Source organism: Pleurodeles waltl, chromosome 9, assembly GCF_031143425.1.
Source record: "Pleurodeles waltl isolate 20211129_DDA chromosome 9, aPleWal1.hap1.20221129, whole genome shotgun sequence".
Lineage (NCBI taxonomy): Eukaryota > Metazoa > Chordata > Amphibia > Caudata > Salamandridae > Pleurodeles > Pleurodeles waltl.
The window spans coordinates 576,540,389-576,557,661 of NC_090448.1; the positions used below are offsets into that span (position 1 = coordinate 576,540,389).

General features: G+C 47.3%; 1 protein-coding gene across 1 annotated transcript in view; it reads right to left on the reverse strand.

Annotated features, from left to right (window-relative positions):
* The window catches only part of LOC138259682 (cytochrome P450 2G1-like), an 855,404-nt gene that overhangs the window by 34,197 nt on the left and 803,934 nt on the right, over nucleotides 1-17,273 (reverse strand). The window contains exon 8 of the mRNA XM_069207565.1: nucleotides 2,392-2,533. Within this exon, the coding sequence (XP_069063666.1) occupies nucleotides 2,392-2,533 (142 nt within the window). The remainder of the gene's footprint in view (nucleotides 1-2,391; nucleotides 2,534-17,273) is intronic.

Here is a 17,273-nt window from a genome sequence, read left to right on the forward strand (position 1 = left end):
GGCATCTCCCCTGGGAGGTACTAGTCAGTGGTCACTCCCCTTTCCTTTGCCCAGTTTTGCGCCAGAGCAGGGCTGGGGATCCCTGAACCGGTTTAGACTGGCTTATGCAGAGATGGGCACCATCTGTGCCCATCAAAGCATTTCCAGTGGCTGGGGGAGGCTACTCCTCCCCAGCCCTCACACCTATTTCCAAAGGGAGAGGGTGTTACACCCTCTCTCAGAGGAAGTCCTTTGTTCTGCCTCCCTGGGCCAGGGCTGCCTGGGCCCCAGGAGGGCAGAAACCTGTCTGAGGGGTTGGCAGCAGCTGCAGTGGAGACCCCGGAAAGGCAGTTTGGCAGTACCTGGGTTCTGTGCTAGAGACCCGGGGGATCATGGAATTGTCCCCCCAATGCCAGTGGGGGGACAATTCCATGATCTTAGACATGTTACATGGCCATGTTCGGAGTTACCATTGTGACGCTGTACATAGGTAGTGACCTATGTAGAGTGCACGCGTGTAATGGTGTCCCCGCACTCACAAAGTCCAGGGAATTTGCCCTGAATGATGTGGGGGCACCTTGGCTAGTGCCAGGGTGCCCACACACTAAGTAACTTTGCACCCAACCATCACCAGGTGAAGGTTAGACATATAGGTGACTTATAAGTTACTTAAGTGCAGTGGTAAATGGCTGTGAAATAACGTGGACGTTATTTCACTCAGGCTGCACTGGCAGGCCTGTGTAAGAATTCTCATATCTCCCTATGGATGGCAGAAAAAATGCTGCAGCCCATAGGGATCGCCTGGAATCCCAATACCCTGGGTACCTAGGTACCATATACTAGGGAATTATAAGGGTGTTCCAGTGTGCCAATCAGAATTGGTAAAATTAGTCACTAGCCTGCAGTGACAATTTTAAAAGCAGAGAGAGCATAAACACTGAGGTACTGGTCTGCAGAGCCTCAGTGATACAGTTAGGCACCACACAGGGAACACATACAGGTCATACTTTATGAGCACTGGGGTCCTGGCTAGCAGGATCCCAATGACACAGGCAAAAACAAACATACATACAGTAAAAATGAGGGTAACATGCCAGACAAGATGGTACTTTTCTACATGCACCAACCGGGTTTTGCCCCTCCTTTGTCCCCATGTCCTGGGACTCCAGTGGGTGCTGTCTAGCGTCCTGAGGCCTCTCTAAAGTGCTGGGAGCCCCCTCTTCCTCCTTATACCTTCCTGGGTCCAGCCAGCACCATTTTGATGCAAAACACAACTTTGTTGTAACCAAGGATTGTTGGCGACTTCCAACACAAAATCACATCTGCATCCATCTTCACGTTGTGGGACATCCTTTGCATCGTGCAGGAACCTGCTGGCATCTTCCTAGGGTGCATTTCTGCAGTCTTCGTCCTACCGGGGACTCTTCTTTTGCACCCTCGTCTGGGTTGGCAGGGGCTCCTTCCCTTCCTGGGACTTTTTTCGACTTCTGGACTTGGTCCCCTTCTTTTGCAGGTCTTCAGATACAGGAATCTAGCAGTTGCTGTTGCAGACTTGGTTGGTTATTGTAATAATCCCAATCACGTGGTGTAGTGTGTCCTAAGGAAACTTGCAGTACTTTACTCCTGCTTTTCTGAGCTCTGGGGTGGGGTAATTTACTAATCTTTACTGTATTCTTACTCTCCCAGTGATTCTGCGCACACTACACTAGTCTAGGGGGGAATTTGTGATTTGCATTCCACTTTCTTAGTGTATGGTTTGTGTTGCCCCTAGACCTATTTTCTCCTATTGCATTCTATAGCATTTCAGATTGTTTCCACTATCCTATGTCTAATTACTTACCTTAGTTTGGTGTCTAGTGTGTATATTGTGTATAATACTTACCTCCAGAAGGCGTATTGCCTCTAAGATATTTTTGGTATTGTGTCACCCAAATAAACTACCTTTATTTTTGGTAACACTGATTATTGTCTTTACTTGTGTATAAGTACTGTGTAACTATAAGTGGTATTGCATGAGCTTTGCCTGTCTCCTAGTTCAGCCTAAGCTGCTCTGCTATAGCTACCTCAATCAGCCTAAGCTGCTAGAGCACTACTACTTTACTAATAAGGGATAACTGGACCTGGGATAAGGTGTAAGTATACAAGGTACCCACTACAAACGAGGCAAGCCTCCTACAGGAACTGACACCCAACCTTTCCACCCAGGTAGGAATGCAGATTGATTTCAAAGATCCACAGCATTTTAGACAGAGTAAACCCAACACTGGCCACCAAGCCTAGCTCTTCTATTCCAATTTACTAGATTTTGGTAATGGTCAAACCATCCATTAAGCTATGGAAGGCATTTCTCCACATATGCATTAATTATAATGGCAGCTGTCTGCTTTAAAGATATAGCTAAGAGGTATATACCTGTAGAGAATGGCATGAAGGCTTCATGATTCTTAAAGCAACCTTTTTCATCTAAAAAACGTCTTGGATCAAAGGTTTCTGGGTCCTCAAATTGTGTTGGATCCTTTAACACTGTGGTGAGCATTGGAATCACATCTGTACCCTAAAATTACAAATAACAAATGTTAGTGAATTAAGATGTAAGAAAAAGGAACGCATAATATAATTTTGACTTAAACAATTATGTCATAGGATAATTGAACAATTAATCAAGACAGATACTCCTTATTCAATAGGATGTAAAAACGTCTTCCTTAGCCCTCATTTAGATTCAGTGAAAATATTGGTGTGCAGTGATTACCTTTACCCAGTAGGGTAGTATGGTGACTCCTCTCATTCAGGGCCTTATTTAGAGTTTGGCAGATGGATACTTAATCACAAATATGATGGATACCCCTTTCATCTTATTACAGGTGAATTATATCCTAATGCACTTATAATGAGGGGCTATCCATTATTTGTGTGATGGAGCATCCATCTGCCAAACCCCAAATCATGCCCAAAGTCTTTTTCCATCACAAATACACAAGAACACATTTACTGTTAGCTTTACACATTTGTGTGCAGAGTAATGAACACTAGGAATTTACTGGTGATGACAGTTGTTGTTCTCTGTGATGTCCTGCAGTTTGTCAATTAGTCAGTAATTTAGTAAAAAGCATATTGCTCCAAATATGTGACATGAGAAAAATGTTTGACACTCCCATTAGTGCATTCTTGTCGCCTTTTTGGGACACTTTAAACTATGCCTTTATAGCAAATTTCCATTGATGTGCCTCAATATAAAATTATAAATGTTATTCCTCAATTTCAATTCAATTTCATTATGCAGTTAAATTATAACAACAATACTGATATTTTGGAGGCAGAGAATAGCTGTTCTCATTTCCAAGCAGAGTAGACTAATTAAACTATTTAGCATTTAAAAACATGTTATGATTGCCACAATTTTTAAGCATTCCTCCAGAAAAGGGCCAAGCCTCTGTGGTTGCCACAACCTTCATTTATTAGGCCAGGGAGAAGGCGTGCATTGAGTCCCCTCCCCAAAGAATCCATGGGCCTGACACAGTCAATACTGTCCAGGAGGACCCAATCTCCTTGGGACTTAGGACCATGCGGGTCACTCTTCCCATCCCTTGTTCTTGTGTCTAAGGGGTCTTTGGCCTCCAGCCTTCCAACCTACTGTCATCTTTGGCAGGAGAGAAGAAACAGCAACTCTGGTTGCAGTAGGCTCCAGCAGGGTACTACAAGTGTACCCTGCACATATGCAGGGAGTTAGCTGGAGCTGTGGGGGCCTAGCCCTAAATGTATCGCTGGTTAAATGCATGACTCTTGGAGAGTTGTTTTCAGATTATAAGCTCCCCCTGAGCCTGTGGTTTTGAACATGAGCTTAGACAGGCAAGAGTCATGCAGGGGCTGGTCCAAAGGCTGCATTTGCACCCTGATAAAAATGAAACACTCTGAGCCATCTGTAGTGAATCCATGCTTCAGTATTAATGGAATGATCAACAATTCAGGGCTATCCATAACAATGAATGCTTGTGAATATTGGTACTGTTTCCATTGATTTTAATGGTGGTGTAATGTTGAATATGACATGGTTATTTTCACTAATGTGGTGATTGTAGGAGGCTGGCCTGGTTTGTAGTGGGTACCTAAGTTACTTACACCCAGGAGGGAGAGACAGAGGGGGCTTTCGGAAACTCAGAGAGCTCTCAGAAGACCAGGCAGCACACACAGGAGTCCCACAGCATGAGGACAAAGAAGGTGCAAAAGGAGGCCCATACAGCACTTCACAAAGGACTCCCGCACTGCAGGAGAACCACGCAGGAGGCTGTGCGTCACAGGAAAGAGTGCTGGGGGCCGTAGATGCATAGTGGAAAAAGAACTTTGTGGAAGGGTGCCAACAAGCCTTGGCAACTGCATGGGGGTACTGTCTTGTGGGGAGGCAAGCTCTTACCTCCACCAAAGTTGGACAGCTAGACTTCAGGACTGTCGGGACCACTTCAGTCCACCACCCGTGTTGCTGGATCCAAACACTTTTTCAGGAGAGGGGACCCAAGCCACCGGTCATCGCTGCAGAGGGGTGCCTGCTGAATCAGGGAAGTGACTCCTTCACTTCAAGGGAGATTACTTCATTCTTCTGGTGCAGTTGCAGTTGCTGGCAGGAGCTGAAGATACAATGTTGCAGAAGTCATCTTTGGTTCTTTTTTGCAGTTTGTAGAGTTCCTGGAGCGTCCAGATGCAGTTTTGTCATTAGAAAGTGAAGTAAAGGATGCAGAGGTTTCCTGCTAGAGTCTTGCAATCCGAATGTCAGCAAGCACCGAGAGGAGAGACCCTAAATAGCCCTAAAAGGGGGATTGTCATTTACACAGGTAAGCACATATCAGGAGAGGGTTCTGACGTCACCTGCTGGCACTGGACACTCAGGTGCTTCCAGAGTGCCCCACCACCTTGGAATCCAAGATGGCAAAACCCAGGGACACTTTGGAGGAGCTCTGGGTACCACCACTGGGGTGGTGTTAGACAAGGGGGTGGTCACTCCCCTTTCCTTTGTCCAGTTCCACGCCAGAGCAGGGACTGGGTCCCTGAACCAGTGTAGACTGGATTATGCAAGCAGGGCACCATCTGTGCCCTTCAAAGCATTTCCAGAGGCTCTGGGAGGCTACCCCTCTCATGCCTGTAACACATATTTCCAAAGGGAGAGGGTGTAATACCCCTCTCCCAAAGGAAATGCTTTGTTCTGCCTTCCTGGGCTCGAGGTGCTTGAGCAACAGAAGGGCAGAAACCTGTCTGTGAGAGGGCAGCAGCTGAGGCTGCCTGGAAAACCTCAAACAGCTGGTATAGCAGTACTGGGGGTTCACTGTGGAACTCCCAGAGTGCATGGACTTATACAACCAATGCTAGAATCAGCATTGGGGTATAATTCCAAGATGTTAGACACCTTACATGGCCATATTGGGAGTTATGATTGTGAAGCTGGTCATAGGTATTGACCTATGTCCAGTGGACACGTAAAATGGTGTCCCCGCACTCACGAGGTCCGGGAAAATGGTCCTGGATGACGTTGGGGCACCTCTGCTAGTGCAGGGGTGCCCTATTACACAAGTACTTTGCACCTAGCCTTCAGGGTTGGTAGGCCTGACATATAGTGACTTATAAGTGACCTGGTGCAGTGTAAATGGCAGTGAAATTATGCATGCATCATTTCACACAGGCTGCAATGTCAGTCCTGCAGAAGCCTTTGCATGGGTTTTCTATGGATGGCCAAAGTAATGCAGTAGCCCGTAGGGATGACCTGGAGCCCCAGTGCCCTGGGTACCTAAGTACCATATACTAGGGACTTGTAAGGGGTGACCAGTATGCCAATTTGGGAAGAAATACTGGGTTACCAGTATGCAATGACAGAATTGAGAGGAGAGATAGCATAACCACTGGGGTCCTGGTTAGCAGGATCCCAGTGACACAGTAAAACACACTGACATCAGGCACAAATTGGGGGTAACATGCCAAAAAGAGGGTACTTTCCTACACAACCCCCCACAAACGAGGGACAATAAGGCTACCCTTGCCCAGATGAGTCTTCATTATCTAAGTGGAAATATGTGGAGAGTGCATCTGCATTGTAGTGGTTACTCCCAGGTCTATGTTCCACTGGAAAGTTCATCCCCTGTAGGGAATTGGACCACCTCAACAATTTAGGGTTTTCACCTTTCATTTGTTTTAATTGTAAGAGAGGTTTGTGGTCTATCTGAACTATGACGTGAGTTACAAAGAGGTACGGACTCAGCTTCTTCAGGGCCCAGACCACAGCAATAGCCTCACTCTATATGGCTGACCAATGCTTTTCTCTAGAGGTCACTAATAAAAGCAACAGGTTGATCCTGGCCCTCTGAATTGAGTTGTGATAGCACTGCCACAACCCCTACCTCTGAAGCATCTGTCTGGACAATAGACTTCTTTGAATAGTTTGGGCTTTTTAGGACAGGTGCAGTACACATAGCCTGCTCAAGCTCCTCAAAAGCGTTCTGACAGCTAGCTGTCCACAATACCTTCTTAGGCATCTTTTTAGAAGTGAGGTGTAGGAGGCTGGCCTGGTCTGTAGTGAGTACCTCGAGTACGTACACCCAAGTCCAGTTATTCCTTATTAGTGAAATGTAGTAGTGTTCTAGCAGCTTAGGCCGATTGAGGTAGCTATAGCAGAGCAGCTTAGGCTGAACTAGGAGCCATGCAAAGCTCATGCAATGCACTTATTTTTACAGAGTACTTCTACACAAGTAAAGACAATACTTAGTGTTACCAAAAAAAAAGGTAGTTTATTTGGGTGACAGAAGGCCAAAAATATCTTAGAGGCAATATTCCTTCTGGAGGTAAGTATTATACACAATATATATACTAGACACCAAAATAAGGTAAGTAATTAGACATAGGATAGTGCAAACAATAGGAAATTCTAAAGAATGCAATGGGAGAAAATAGGTCTAGGAGCAACACAAACCATATACTAAGAAAGTGGAATGTGAATCATAAATTCCCCCCTAGACAAGTGTAGTGTGTAGAGAATCGCTGGGAGAGTAAGAATACAGCAAAAGTAAGTAAATTACCCCACCCCAGAGCTCTGGAAAGTAGGAGTAAAGAACTGCAAGTTTCCTTAGGACACACTACAAGTCATGATTAGAGTTATTGCAAGAACCAAGCAAGACTGCAAACAACAAATGGTGGATTCCTGGACCTGAAGACCTGCAAAGGAAGGAGACCAAGTCCAGAAGTCAGAAGAAGTTCCAGAAAGGACAGGAGCACCTGCCAACCTAGAAAAGGGTGCAAAAGAAGAGTCCCTGGTTGAACGAAGACTTCAGAAATGCACCCAAGGAAGATGTCAGCGGGTTCCTGCATGATGCAATGGATGTCCCACGAAGAGATGTTGGATGCAGGCGAATTTCGGTGCTTGATTCGCCCAACAAGGCTTGGTTCGGGCAAAGTTGTGTTTTGCATCAAAATGGCGCTGTCTGGACCCAGGAGGGACCTGGGGGCCTCAACTCTGCGTGAGGAAGAAGAGGGGGCTCTAAGCACTTCAGAGAGCCCTCAGTTGACCAGACGGCACCCATGGGAGTCCCAGGACATGGGACAAAGGAGGTGCAAAATGTGGTTGGTGCAGTACTAAAAAGGAAAGTTCCACGCTGTTGGAGGTCAACTCAGTGAGTTGAGCTTCGCAAGATGGAGTGCTGGGGACCTGGACCAGGCTGTGCATTAAGGAATTTTGCAAATAGTGCACAGAGGCCTCAGGAGGTGAAGAAGACATGGTGCACAGGGGGACTGTCGTACTCAGGGAAGGCAAGCTCTTGCCTCCTCCAAATTGAGACAGCAGGACCTCAGGACATTCTGTGTCGAAGGGGTCCACCACCTGTGTTCCAAAGAGCATGCTCATTGCCAGGAGAGTAGTCCAAGAGAACCGGGTGTCGACTTAGAAGGTGCCTGAAAGAGCAGGGTAGAGACTCCGTGACTCCACGGGAGATTTCTTTGGTCCTTCTGGTGCAGGGTGAAGACAAGGAGTCCCCAGAGCGTGCACACCGTGGAAACTGTTGCAGTTGCTGGTTGGAGCTAAAGTTGCACAGGAAGCCCTTCCGGATACTTTGTTGCTGCTACAGTGGTTCCTGGAGCAGTCTGCTGTCGATCCAAGGTCAGAGGATGAAATAGTAGTTGCAGAGGATTCCTGCTGGAAAATTGCAAGTAGAATTTGAAGAGAAACCCACAGGAGAGACCCTAAATAGCCCTAACAGGGGGATTGGCTACCTCATCAGGAATGGACCTATCAGGAGGGGTCTCTGATGTCACCTGCTGACACTGGCCACTCAGAGGCCTCCAGAGTGTCCCCACACATTGGAAAACAAGATGGCTGAAGTATGGGACACACTGGAGGAGCTCTGGGCACCACCCCTGGGGTGGTGATGGAAAGGGAGTGGTCACTCCCCTTTCCTTTGTCCAGTTTCGCGCCAGAGCACGGAATAGGGGTCCCTGAACTGATGTAGACTGGCTTATGCAAGGAGGGCACCATCTGTGCCCTTCAAAACATTTCCAGAGGCTGGAGGAGGCTACCCCTCCCCAGCCTGTTACACCAAATTCCAAAGGGAGAGGGTGTAACACCCTCCTCCCAACGGAAATGCTTTGTTCTGCCTTCCTGGGTCTGAGCTGTTCAGACCCCAGGAGGGCAGAACCCTGTGTGTGAGGTGGCAGCATCTGTGGCTGCAGTACAAGCCTCAGAGAGCTGGTTTGGCAGTACTGGGGGTCCAGGGTGGAGACCCCAGGATGCATGCAATTGGCTCCCCGATACCAGATTTGGAATGGGGGGACAATTCCATGATCTTAGACACCTTACATGGCCATATTCGGAGATACTGTTGTGAAGCTATTGACCTATATGTAGTGCGCTTGTGTAATGGCATCCCCACACTCACAACGTCCCGGGAATTGGCCCTGAACTACGTGGGGGCACCTTGTAGGAAAGTACCATCTTGCCTGGCATGTTACCCCCATTTTTCACATGTATGTAACCTTGTTTTTGCCTGTCTCACTGGGATCCTGCTAGCCAGGACCCCAATGCTCATAGTTTGTGGTCTGAATGTGTGTACCTGTGTAGTGACTATCTGTGCCACTGAGGCTCTGCTAACCAGAACCTCAGTGCTTAAGCTCTCTCTGCCTTTATAATTGTCACTATAGGCTAGTGACCATTTTGACCAAATCTAATTGACACACTGGAACACCCTTATAATTCCCCACTATATGGTACCTAGGTACCCAGTTTATTGGGGTTCCAGGAGATCCCTATGGGCTGCAGCATTTCTTTTGCCACCCATAGGGAGCTCAGACAAATCATACACAGGATTGCCACTGCAGCCTGAGTGAAATAACACACACGTTATTTCACAGCCATTTTACACTGCACTTAAGTAACTTATAAGTCACCTACATGTCTAACCCTCACTTAGTGAAGGTTAGGTGCAAAGTTACTAAGTGTGAGGGCACCCTGGCACCAGCCAAGGTGCCCCCACATAGTCCATTTTCTTAGTATATGGTTTGTGTTGCCCCTAGGCCTATTGCATCCTATTGTATTCTACAGTGTTTGCACTATTTTTCTAACTGTTTACTTACCTGATTTTGGTTTCTGTGTATATTTTGTGTATTTTACTTACCTCCTAAGGGAGTATAACCTCTGAGATATTTTTGGCACATTGTAACTAAAATAAAGTACCTTTATTTTTAGTAACTCTGAGTATTGTGTTTCTTATGATATAGTGCTGTATGATATAATTGGTATAGTAGGAGCTTTGCATGTCTCCCACTTCAGCCTAAGCTGCTCTGCTATAGCTACCTCTATCAGCCTAAGCTGCTAGAACACTACTAATCTACTAATAAGGGATAACTGGACCTGGTAAAAGGTATAAGTACCATCAGGTACCAACTATAAGCCAGGCCAGCCTCCTACAGACAGCAAGATGTCAAACAGTAGAATGGGGATTTCACTGATAGCCATAAGGTCTATTGGGAAGATCATCTCCTCTACACTGAATCAAGGGACCCTAAACCTGGAGCTGCCAGGAGATCGGTCATCCCTTTGCAGTATAGCGAGTTTCTTCTAACCTTGGCACATGATATTCCTTTGGCTGGGCACTTGGGCCAGACTAAAATTTGGGACAGACTTGTTCCATTGTTTCACTGGCCTCACATGTCAGAGGACACTAAGGAGTTTTGTCGCTCCTGTGTGACCTGCCAAGCCAGTGGCAAGACTGGTGGCACCCCAAAGGCCCCCTTAATTCCACTGCCAGTGGTTGGGGTGCCCTTTGAAAGGGTAGGGGTTGACATAGTTGGCCCCCTTGACCCTCCAACAGCTTCAGGCAATAGGTTTATCCTGGTGGTAGTGGACCATGCCATTAGGTATCCTGAAGCCATACCCTTAAGGACCACTACAGCTCCTGCATTGGCAAAAGCCCTCCTGGGAATCTTTTCCAAAGTGGGTTTTCTTAAGGAAGTGGTGTCAGACAGAGGTAGTAACGCCATGTCTGCATATCTCAAAGCTATGTGGAAGGAGTGTGGTGTAACGTACAAGTTCACTACACCTTATCATCCACAGACAAATGGTCTGTGTAGGAAAATACCATCTTGCCTGGCATGTTACCCCCATTTTCACTGTATGTATGTATGTATGTTTTAGCCTCTATGTCACTGGGATCCTGCCAGGCAGGACCCCAGTGCTCATACTATGTGCCCTGTATGTGTTCCCTGTGTGGTGCCTAACTGTATCACTGAGGCTCTGCTAACAAAACCTCATTGTTTATGCTCTCTCTGCTTTCTAGATTTGTCACTGCAGGCTAGTGACTAAATTTTCCAACTCTCATTGGCACACTGGTACACCCATATAATTCCCTTGTATATGGTACTTAGGTACCCAGGGTATTGGGGTTCCAGGAGATCCCTATGGGCTGCATCATTTCTTTTGCCACCCATAGGGAGCTCAGACAATTCTTACACAGGCCTGCCACTGCAGCCTGAGGGAAATAACGTCCATGTTATTTCACAACCATTTTTCACTGCCCATAAGTAACTTATAAGTCACCTATATGTCTAACCTTCACTTGGTGAAGGTTGGGTGCCAAGTTACTTAGTGTGTGGGCACCCTGGCACTAGCCAAGGTGCCCCCACATCGGTCAGGGCAAATTCCCCGGACTTTGTGAGTGCGGGGATACCATTACAAGAGTGCACTATACATAGGTCACTACCTATGTATAGCGTCACAATGGTAACTCCGAACATGGCCATGTAACATGTCTAAGATCATGGAATTGTCCCCCCAATACCATTCTGGTATTGGGGGACAATTCCATGATCCCCCGGGTCTCTAGCACAGAACCCGGGTACAGCCAAACTGCCTTTCCGGGGTTTCCACTGCAGCTGCTGCTGCCAACCCCTCAGACAGGATTCTGCCCTCCTGGGGTCAAGGCAGCCCTGGCCCAGGAAGGCAGAACAAAGGATTTCCTCTGAGAAAGGGTGTAACACCCTCTCCCTTTGGAAATAGGTGTGAAGGCTGGGGAGGAGTAGCCTCCCCCAGCCTCTGGAAATGCTTTGATGGGCACAGATGGTGCCCATCTCTGCATAAGCCAGTCTACACCAGTTCAGGGGTCCCCCAGCCCTGCTCTGGTGCAAAACTGGACAAATGAAAGGGGAGTGACCACTCCCCTGACCAGTACCTCCCAGGGGAAGTGCCCAGAGCTCCTCCAGTGTGTCCCAGACCTCTGCCATCTTGGAAACAGAGGTGTTGGGGGCACACTGGACTGCTCTGAGTGGCCAGTGCCAGCAGGTGATGTCAGAGACCCCCTCTGATAGGCTCTTACCTCTTTTGGTAGCCAATCCTCCTTTCTTGGTAGCCAAACCTCCTTTTCTGGCTATTTAGGGTCTCTCCTCTGGGGTATTCTTCATAAAACGAATGCAAGAGCTCACCAGAGTCCTCTGCACTTCCCTCTTCGACTTCTGCCAAGGATCGACCGCTGACTGCTCCAGGACACCTGCAAAACCCCAACATTGTAGCGCCTAATCCTGCCGGCTTTCTCAACTGTTTCCTGGTGGTGCATGCTCTGGGGGTCATCTGCTTTCACCCTGCACTGGAAGCCAAGAAGAAATCTCTGTGGGTCGACGGAATCTTCCCCCTGTTACCGCAGGCACCAAAAGACTGCATCACCAGTCCTCTGGGTCCCCTCTCATCCTGACGAGGGTAGGCCCTGGAACACAGGAACTCTATCCAAGTGACTGCCACAGTCCAGTGATCCTTCAGTCCAAGTTTGGAGGAGGTAAGTCCTTGCCTCCCCACACTAGACTGCAAACCTGTGTACTGCATGATTTGCAGCTGCTGCAGCTTCTGTGCACTCCTACAGGATTTCCTTTGTGCACAGCCTAGCCTGGGTCCCCAGCACTCCGTCCTGCAGTGCTCAACCCTCTGAGATGGCCTCCAACGTCGTGGGACCCTCCTTTGTGACACTGAGCCAGCTCTGGTTTACAAATCTTCTAAGTGCCTGCTCTGGTACTTCTGCAGGTGCTGTCTGCTTCTGTGGGAGCTCTCTGAGTTTCTGAGCGCCCCCTCTGTCTCCGCCTCCAAGGGGCAATATCATGGTCCTTCCTGGTCCTCAGCAGCACCCAAAAACCTCTACTGTGACCCTTGCAGCTAGCATGGCTTGTTTGGGTATTTCTGCATGGGAACACTTCTGCAACCTTCAGCACGCCGTGGGACATCTTCCAGCCAAAGGAGAAGTTCCTAGCTCTCTTCGTTGTTGTAGAATCCTAAGCTTCTTCCATCCGAAGGCAGCTTCCTTGCACCTTCATCCGGGGATTCCTGGGCTCCTGCCCCCCCTGGACACTATCGCGACTCTTGGGCTTGGTCCCCTTGCCTTGCAGGTCCTCAGGTCCAGGAATCCGTCTTCAGTGCTTTGATGGTGTTTGTGGTTCTTGCAGAATCCCCCTATCACGACTATTGTGTCCTTTTGGGATAGTAGGTGTACTTTACTCCTACTTTTCAGGGTTTTGGGGTGGGGTATCTTCGACACCCGGACTGTTTTCTTACAGTCCCAGCAACCCTCTACAAGCTCCCATAGGTCTGGGGTCCGTTCGTGATTCGCATTCCAATTTTGGAGTATATGGTTTGTGTTGCCCCTAGACCTATGTTTACCTATTTCATCCTATTGTAATTCTACACTGTTTGCATTACTTTTGTGACTCTTACTTACCTGTTTTGGGTTTGTGTACATATAACTTGTGTATATTACTTACCTTCTTACTGAGGGTACTCACTGAGATACTTGTGGCATATTGTCATAAAAATAAAGTACCTTTATTTTTAGTAACTCTGAGTATTGTGTTTTCTTATGATATTGTGCTACATGATATAAGTGGTATAGTAGGAGCTTTGCATGTCTCCTAGTTCAGCCTAAACTTTGCCATAGCTACCTTCTATCAGCCTAAGCTGCTAGAAACACCTCTATTGTACTAATAAGGGATAACTGGACCTGGCACAGGGTGTAAGTACCACAAGGTACCCACTGTAAGCCAGGCCAGCCTCCTACATTGGTGGTGCAGCGGTCGGATAAGGACTTGCAACTGCTTTACCAGTTTGTCATTTTGTACTTTTCATAAGAGAATCATATACCAAACAGTTCAGTACATGTACACCTAACCAAAAAAAGTTTACTTTTCTATCCTAAAACTTCTTACAAAGTTCTGAAAAGTTTCTTAAAACTTCAAAACGTTTTACAAAGTTTGAAAAGTTTTTTTTCTGTTCTTTCTCAAGTTCTAAAACGTTTTCTTTCTCACTATCCTTAAACCTATACTATCATGTCTGTTGTAGATTCCACTCTCCAAACTGTTAATGCAACATATGTGAGTTTGAACTATAAAAGTTTGAGGGGTCTCTGCCTGGATAGAGGTTTGAGTATAGGAAAGGACCCTACAAAAGAGTTTCTCTTTAACATGCTTGTTGTAGATCATCAGAACCAGTCTGAACCATCAAATGAGAGGTTAGAAAAGGGAGAAGCTTCCCAGTCTGATTCAGAGGAGTCCCCTGGACAAGCTGGGGAGGGTTCTTACAAGGGTCTGCCCCCTAGCAGGGCACCTAGTGATGCTGGTAGTGATAGCGGTTCCCATAACAGTAGGGCATCTTTTATCCCTAGAGGCCAGGTTACCAGGGTGCAGACAGTTAGGGACAGGTCCCCCTCTGAAACTTCCCATATTTCATCTGTGTCAAAGCATTCCCAACCCACCCACCCTGAGGATAACTTGTTAGAAAGGGAACTCAAAAAGTTGAGGGTTGAAGAGACCAGACTGAAGCTTAAACAGCAGCAGCTGGCCTTAGATAGGGAATCCCTAGACATACAGAAGTAAAGATAGAGGTTGGGGTTAGTTCCCCATGGTTGCAGCAGCAGTATTCCTGAAAGCAATCCTGTTAAAGAGCAAGATTCCTGGAATCTGCACAAGATAGTCCCCCCTTACAAGGAGGGGGGTGACATTAATAAGTGGTTTGCTGCACTTGAGAGGGCATGTATGGTACAGTTGGTCCCTCAAAGGCAGTGGGCTGCTATTTTGTGGCTATCTGTCACTGGAAAGGGTAGGGATAGGCTCCTTACTGTTAGAGAAAGTGAAGCCAATAACTACAAAGTTTTGAAAGATCCACTCTTGGATGGATTTGGCTTAACCACTGAACAATGCAGGATTAAGTTCAGAGACACCAGAAAAGAGTCTTCTGAAGACTGGACAGATTTTGTGGACTGTTCAGTGAAGGCCTTGGAAGGGTGGTTGCATGGGAGTAAAGGTTCTGACTATGAAAGCCTGTACAATCTTATTCTGAGAGAGCATATTCTTAACAAGTGTGTGTCTGACTTGTTGCACCAATACCTAGTAGACTCTGATCTGACCTCTCCCCAAGAATTGGGAAAGAAGGCAGACAAATGGGTCAGAACAAGGGTGGACAGAAAAGTTCATGCAGGGGGTGACAAGGATGGCAAGAAGGATAGTAAGTCTTCTGAGAAGGGTGGGGACAAAAGTAAACATTCTGAGTCTTCATCAGGCCCACAAAAGTCCTCTGGGGGTGGTGGGTCCAAATCCTCTTCTAATAATCAACCTAAAAAGCCTTGGTGTTATTTGTGTAAAGTCAAAGGCCATTGGGCAACTGATTCCAGTTGTCCAAAGAAAAAGACCAAACCTCCCACCACCACAACCCCTGCTGCAAATTCTAGTGCCCCTAGTAATAGCAGTGGTGGTGGGAAATCTTCTACTAATAGCCAATCCAACGGTGTAGCTGGCTCACTATTGGCAATGTAGTTTGGGGTTGGTTTTGTTAGGGAGACCACAGAGGCTATTTTACTCTCTGATGGTGGCATTGATTTTGCCACCTTGGTTGCTTGACCCCTTAATATGGATAAGTACAAGCAACTTCCCGTAATAAATGGTGTTGAGGTTCAGGCCTACAGGGACACAGGAGCCAGTGTAACTATGGTGATAGAAAAACTGGTCCACCCTGAACAACACTTACTTGGTCAGCAGTACCAAGTGACAGACGCTCAAAACAACACTCTTAGCCACCCCATGGCTGTTGTGAATCTCAACTGGGGGGGGGAGGTTACTGGTCCAAAGAAAGTTGTGGTAGCCACAGATTTACCTGTAGACTGTCTACTAGGAAATGATTTGGAGACATCAGCTTGGGCAGAAGTGGAGTTGGAGGCCCATGCAGCAATGCTGGGCATTCCTGTGCATATTTTTGCTTTAACCAGGGCTCAGGCCAAAAAGCAAAAAGGACAGGGTAACTTGGATCCTGTAACAATGGACCAAGTGCTCCCTAAAGCTAGGGGTAAGAAAGGTAAATCCCTACCCATTATCCCTCCCTCTACAGATGATTCCCCTTCTGAGGAAGAGGAATTTCCTCCCTGTGCAGAACCTACACCAGAGGAGCTGGCAGCAGACACTGCTGAGCTTTTGGGCAGAGGGGGGCCTGCCAGAGAAGAGCTGAGTGTGGCACAGAAAACCTGTCCCACATTAGAGGGTCTCAGACAGCAAGATGTCAAGTAGCAAAATTGGGATGTCAGTGACAGTCCTACAGTATACTGGGTAGACAACCTCTTGTACACAGAGTCAAGGGACCCAAAACCTGGAGCAGCCAGGAGATTGGTCATTCCCCTGCAGTACAAAGAGTTTCTTCTCACTCTAGCACATGCCATTCCTTTGGCTGGGCATTTGGGCCAGATGAAAACTTGGGAAGGACTTGTCCCCTTGTTTTACTGGCCTCATATGTCAGAGGACACCAAAGACTTTTTGTAAGTCCTGTGTGACCTGCCAAGCCAGTGGCAAGACTGGTGGCACTCCAAAGGCCCATCTAATTCCACTTCCAGTGGTTGAGGTGCCCTTTGAAAGGGTAGGGGTTGACATAGTTGGCCCCCTTGACCCTCCTACTGCCTCAGGCAATAGATTTATCTTGGTGGTAGTGGACCATGCCACAAGATATCCTGAAGCCATACCTTTAAGGATCACTACAGCTCCTGCAGTGGCAAAGGCCCTCCTGGGAATATTTTCCAGGGTGGGCTTTCCTAAAGAGATGGTATCAGACAGAGATAGCAACTTCATGTCTGCATACCTAAAAGCAATGTGGAAGGAGTGTGGTGTTACCTACAAGTTCACCACCCCTTACCATCCACAAACAAATGGTCTGGTTGAGAGGTTTAATAAAACTCTCAAAAGAAGGATAATGGGACTCCCTGAAAAACTCAGGAGGAGATGGGATGTCCTGTTACCTTGCCTCCTTTTTGCTTACAGGGAGGTACCCCAAAAAGGAGTGGGCTTCAGCTCCTTTGAACTCCTGTTTGGGCACCCTGTAAGAGGTCCACTTACTTTTGTAAAGGAGGGTGGGTAACAACCTTTAAAAGCTCTTTAACAGGACATAGTGGATTATGTACTTGGCCAAAGAACCAGAATGGCTGAGTACATGAAAAAGGCCAATAAAAACCTTCAGGCCAGCCAGGAGCTGTAAAAGCAATGGCATGACCAGAAGGCTGTTCGGATCCAGTACCAACCAGGACAGAAGGTGTGGGTATTGGAGCCTGTGGCCCCAAAAGCACTCCAAGACAAATGGAGTGGACCCCATCTAATTGTTGAGAAGAAGGGTGAGGTTACCTATTTGGTAGACCTGGGCACTGCCAGGACTCCCCTGAGGGTGATTCATGTCAACCACCCAAAACCCTACTATGACAGGTCTGATCTCACCCTGCTCATGGCAACAGATGAGGGACAGGAAGAAGAGAGTGACCCTCTCCCTGATCTCT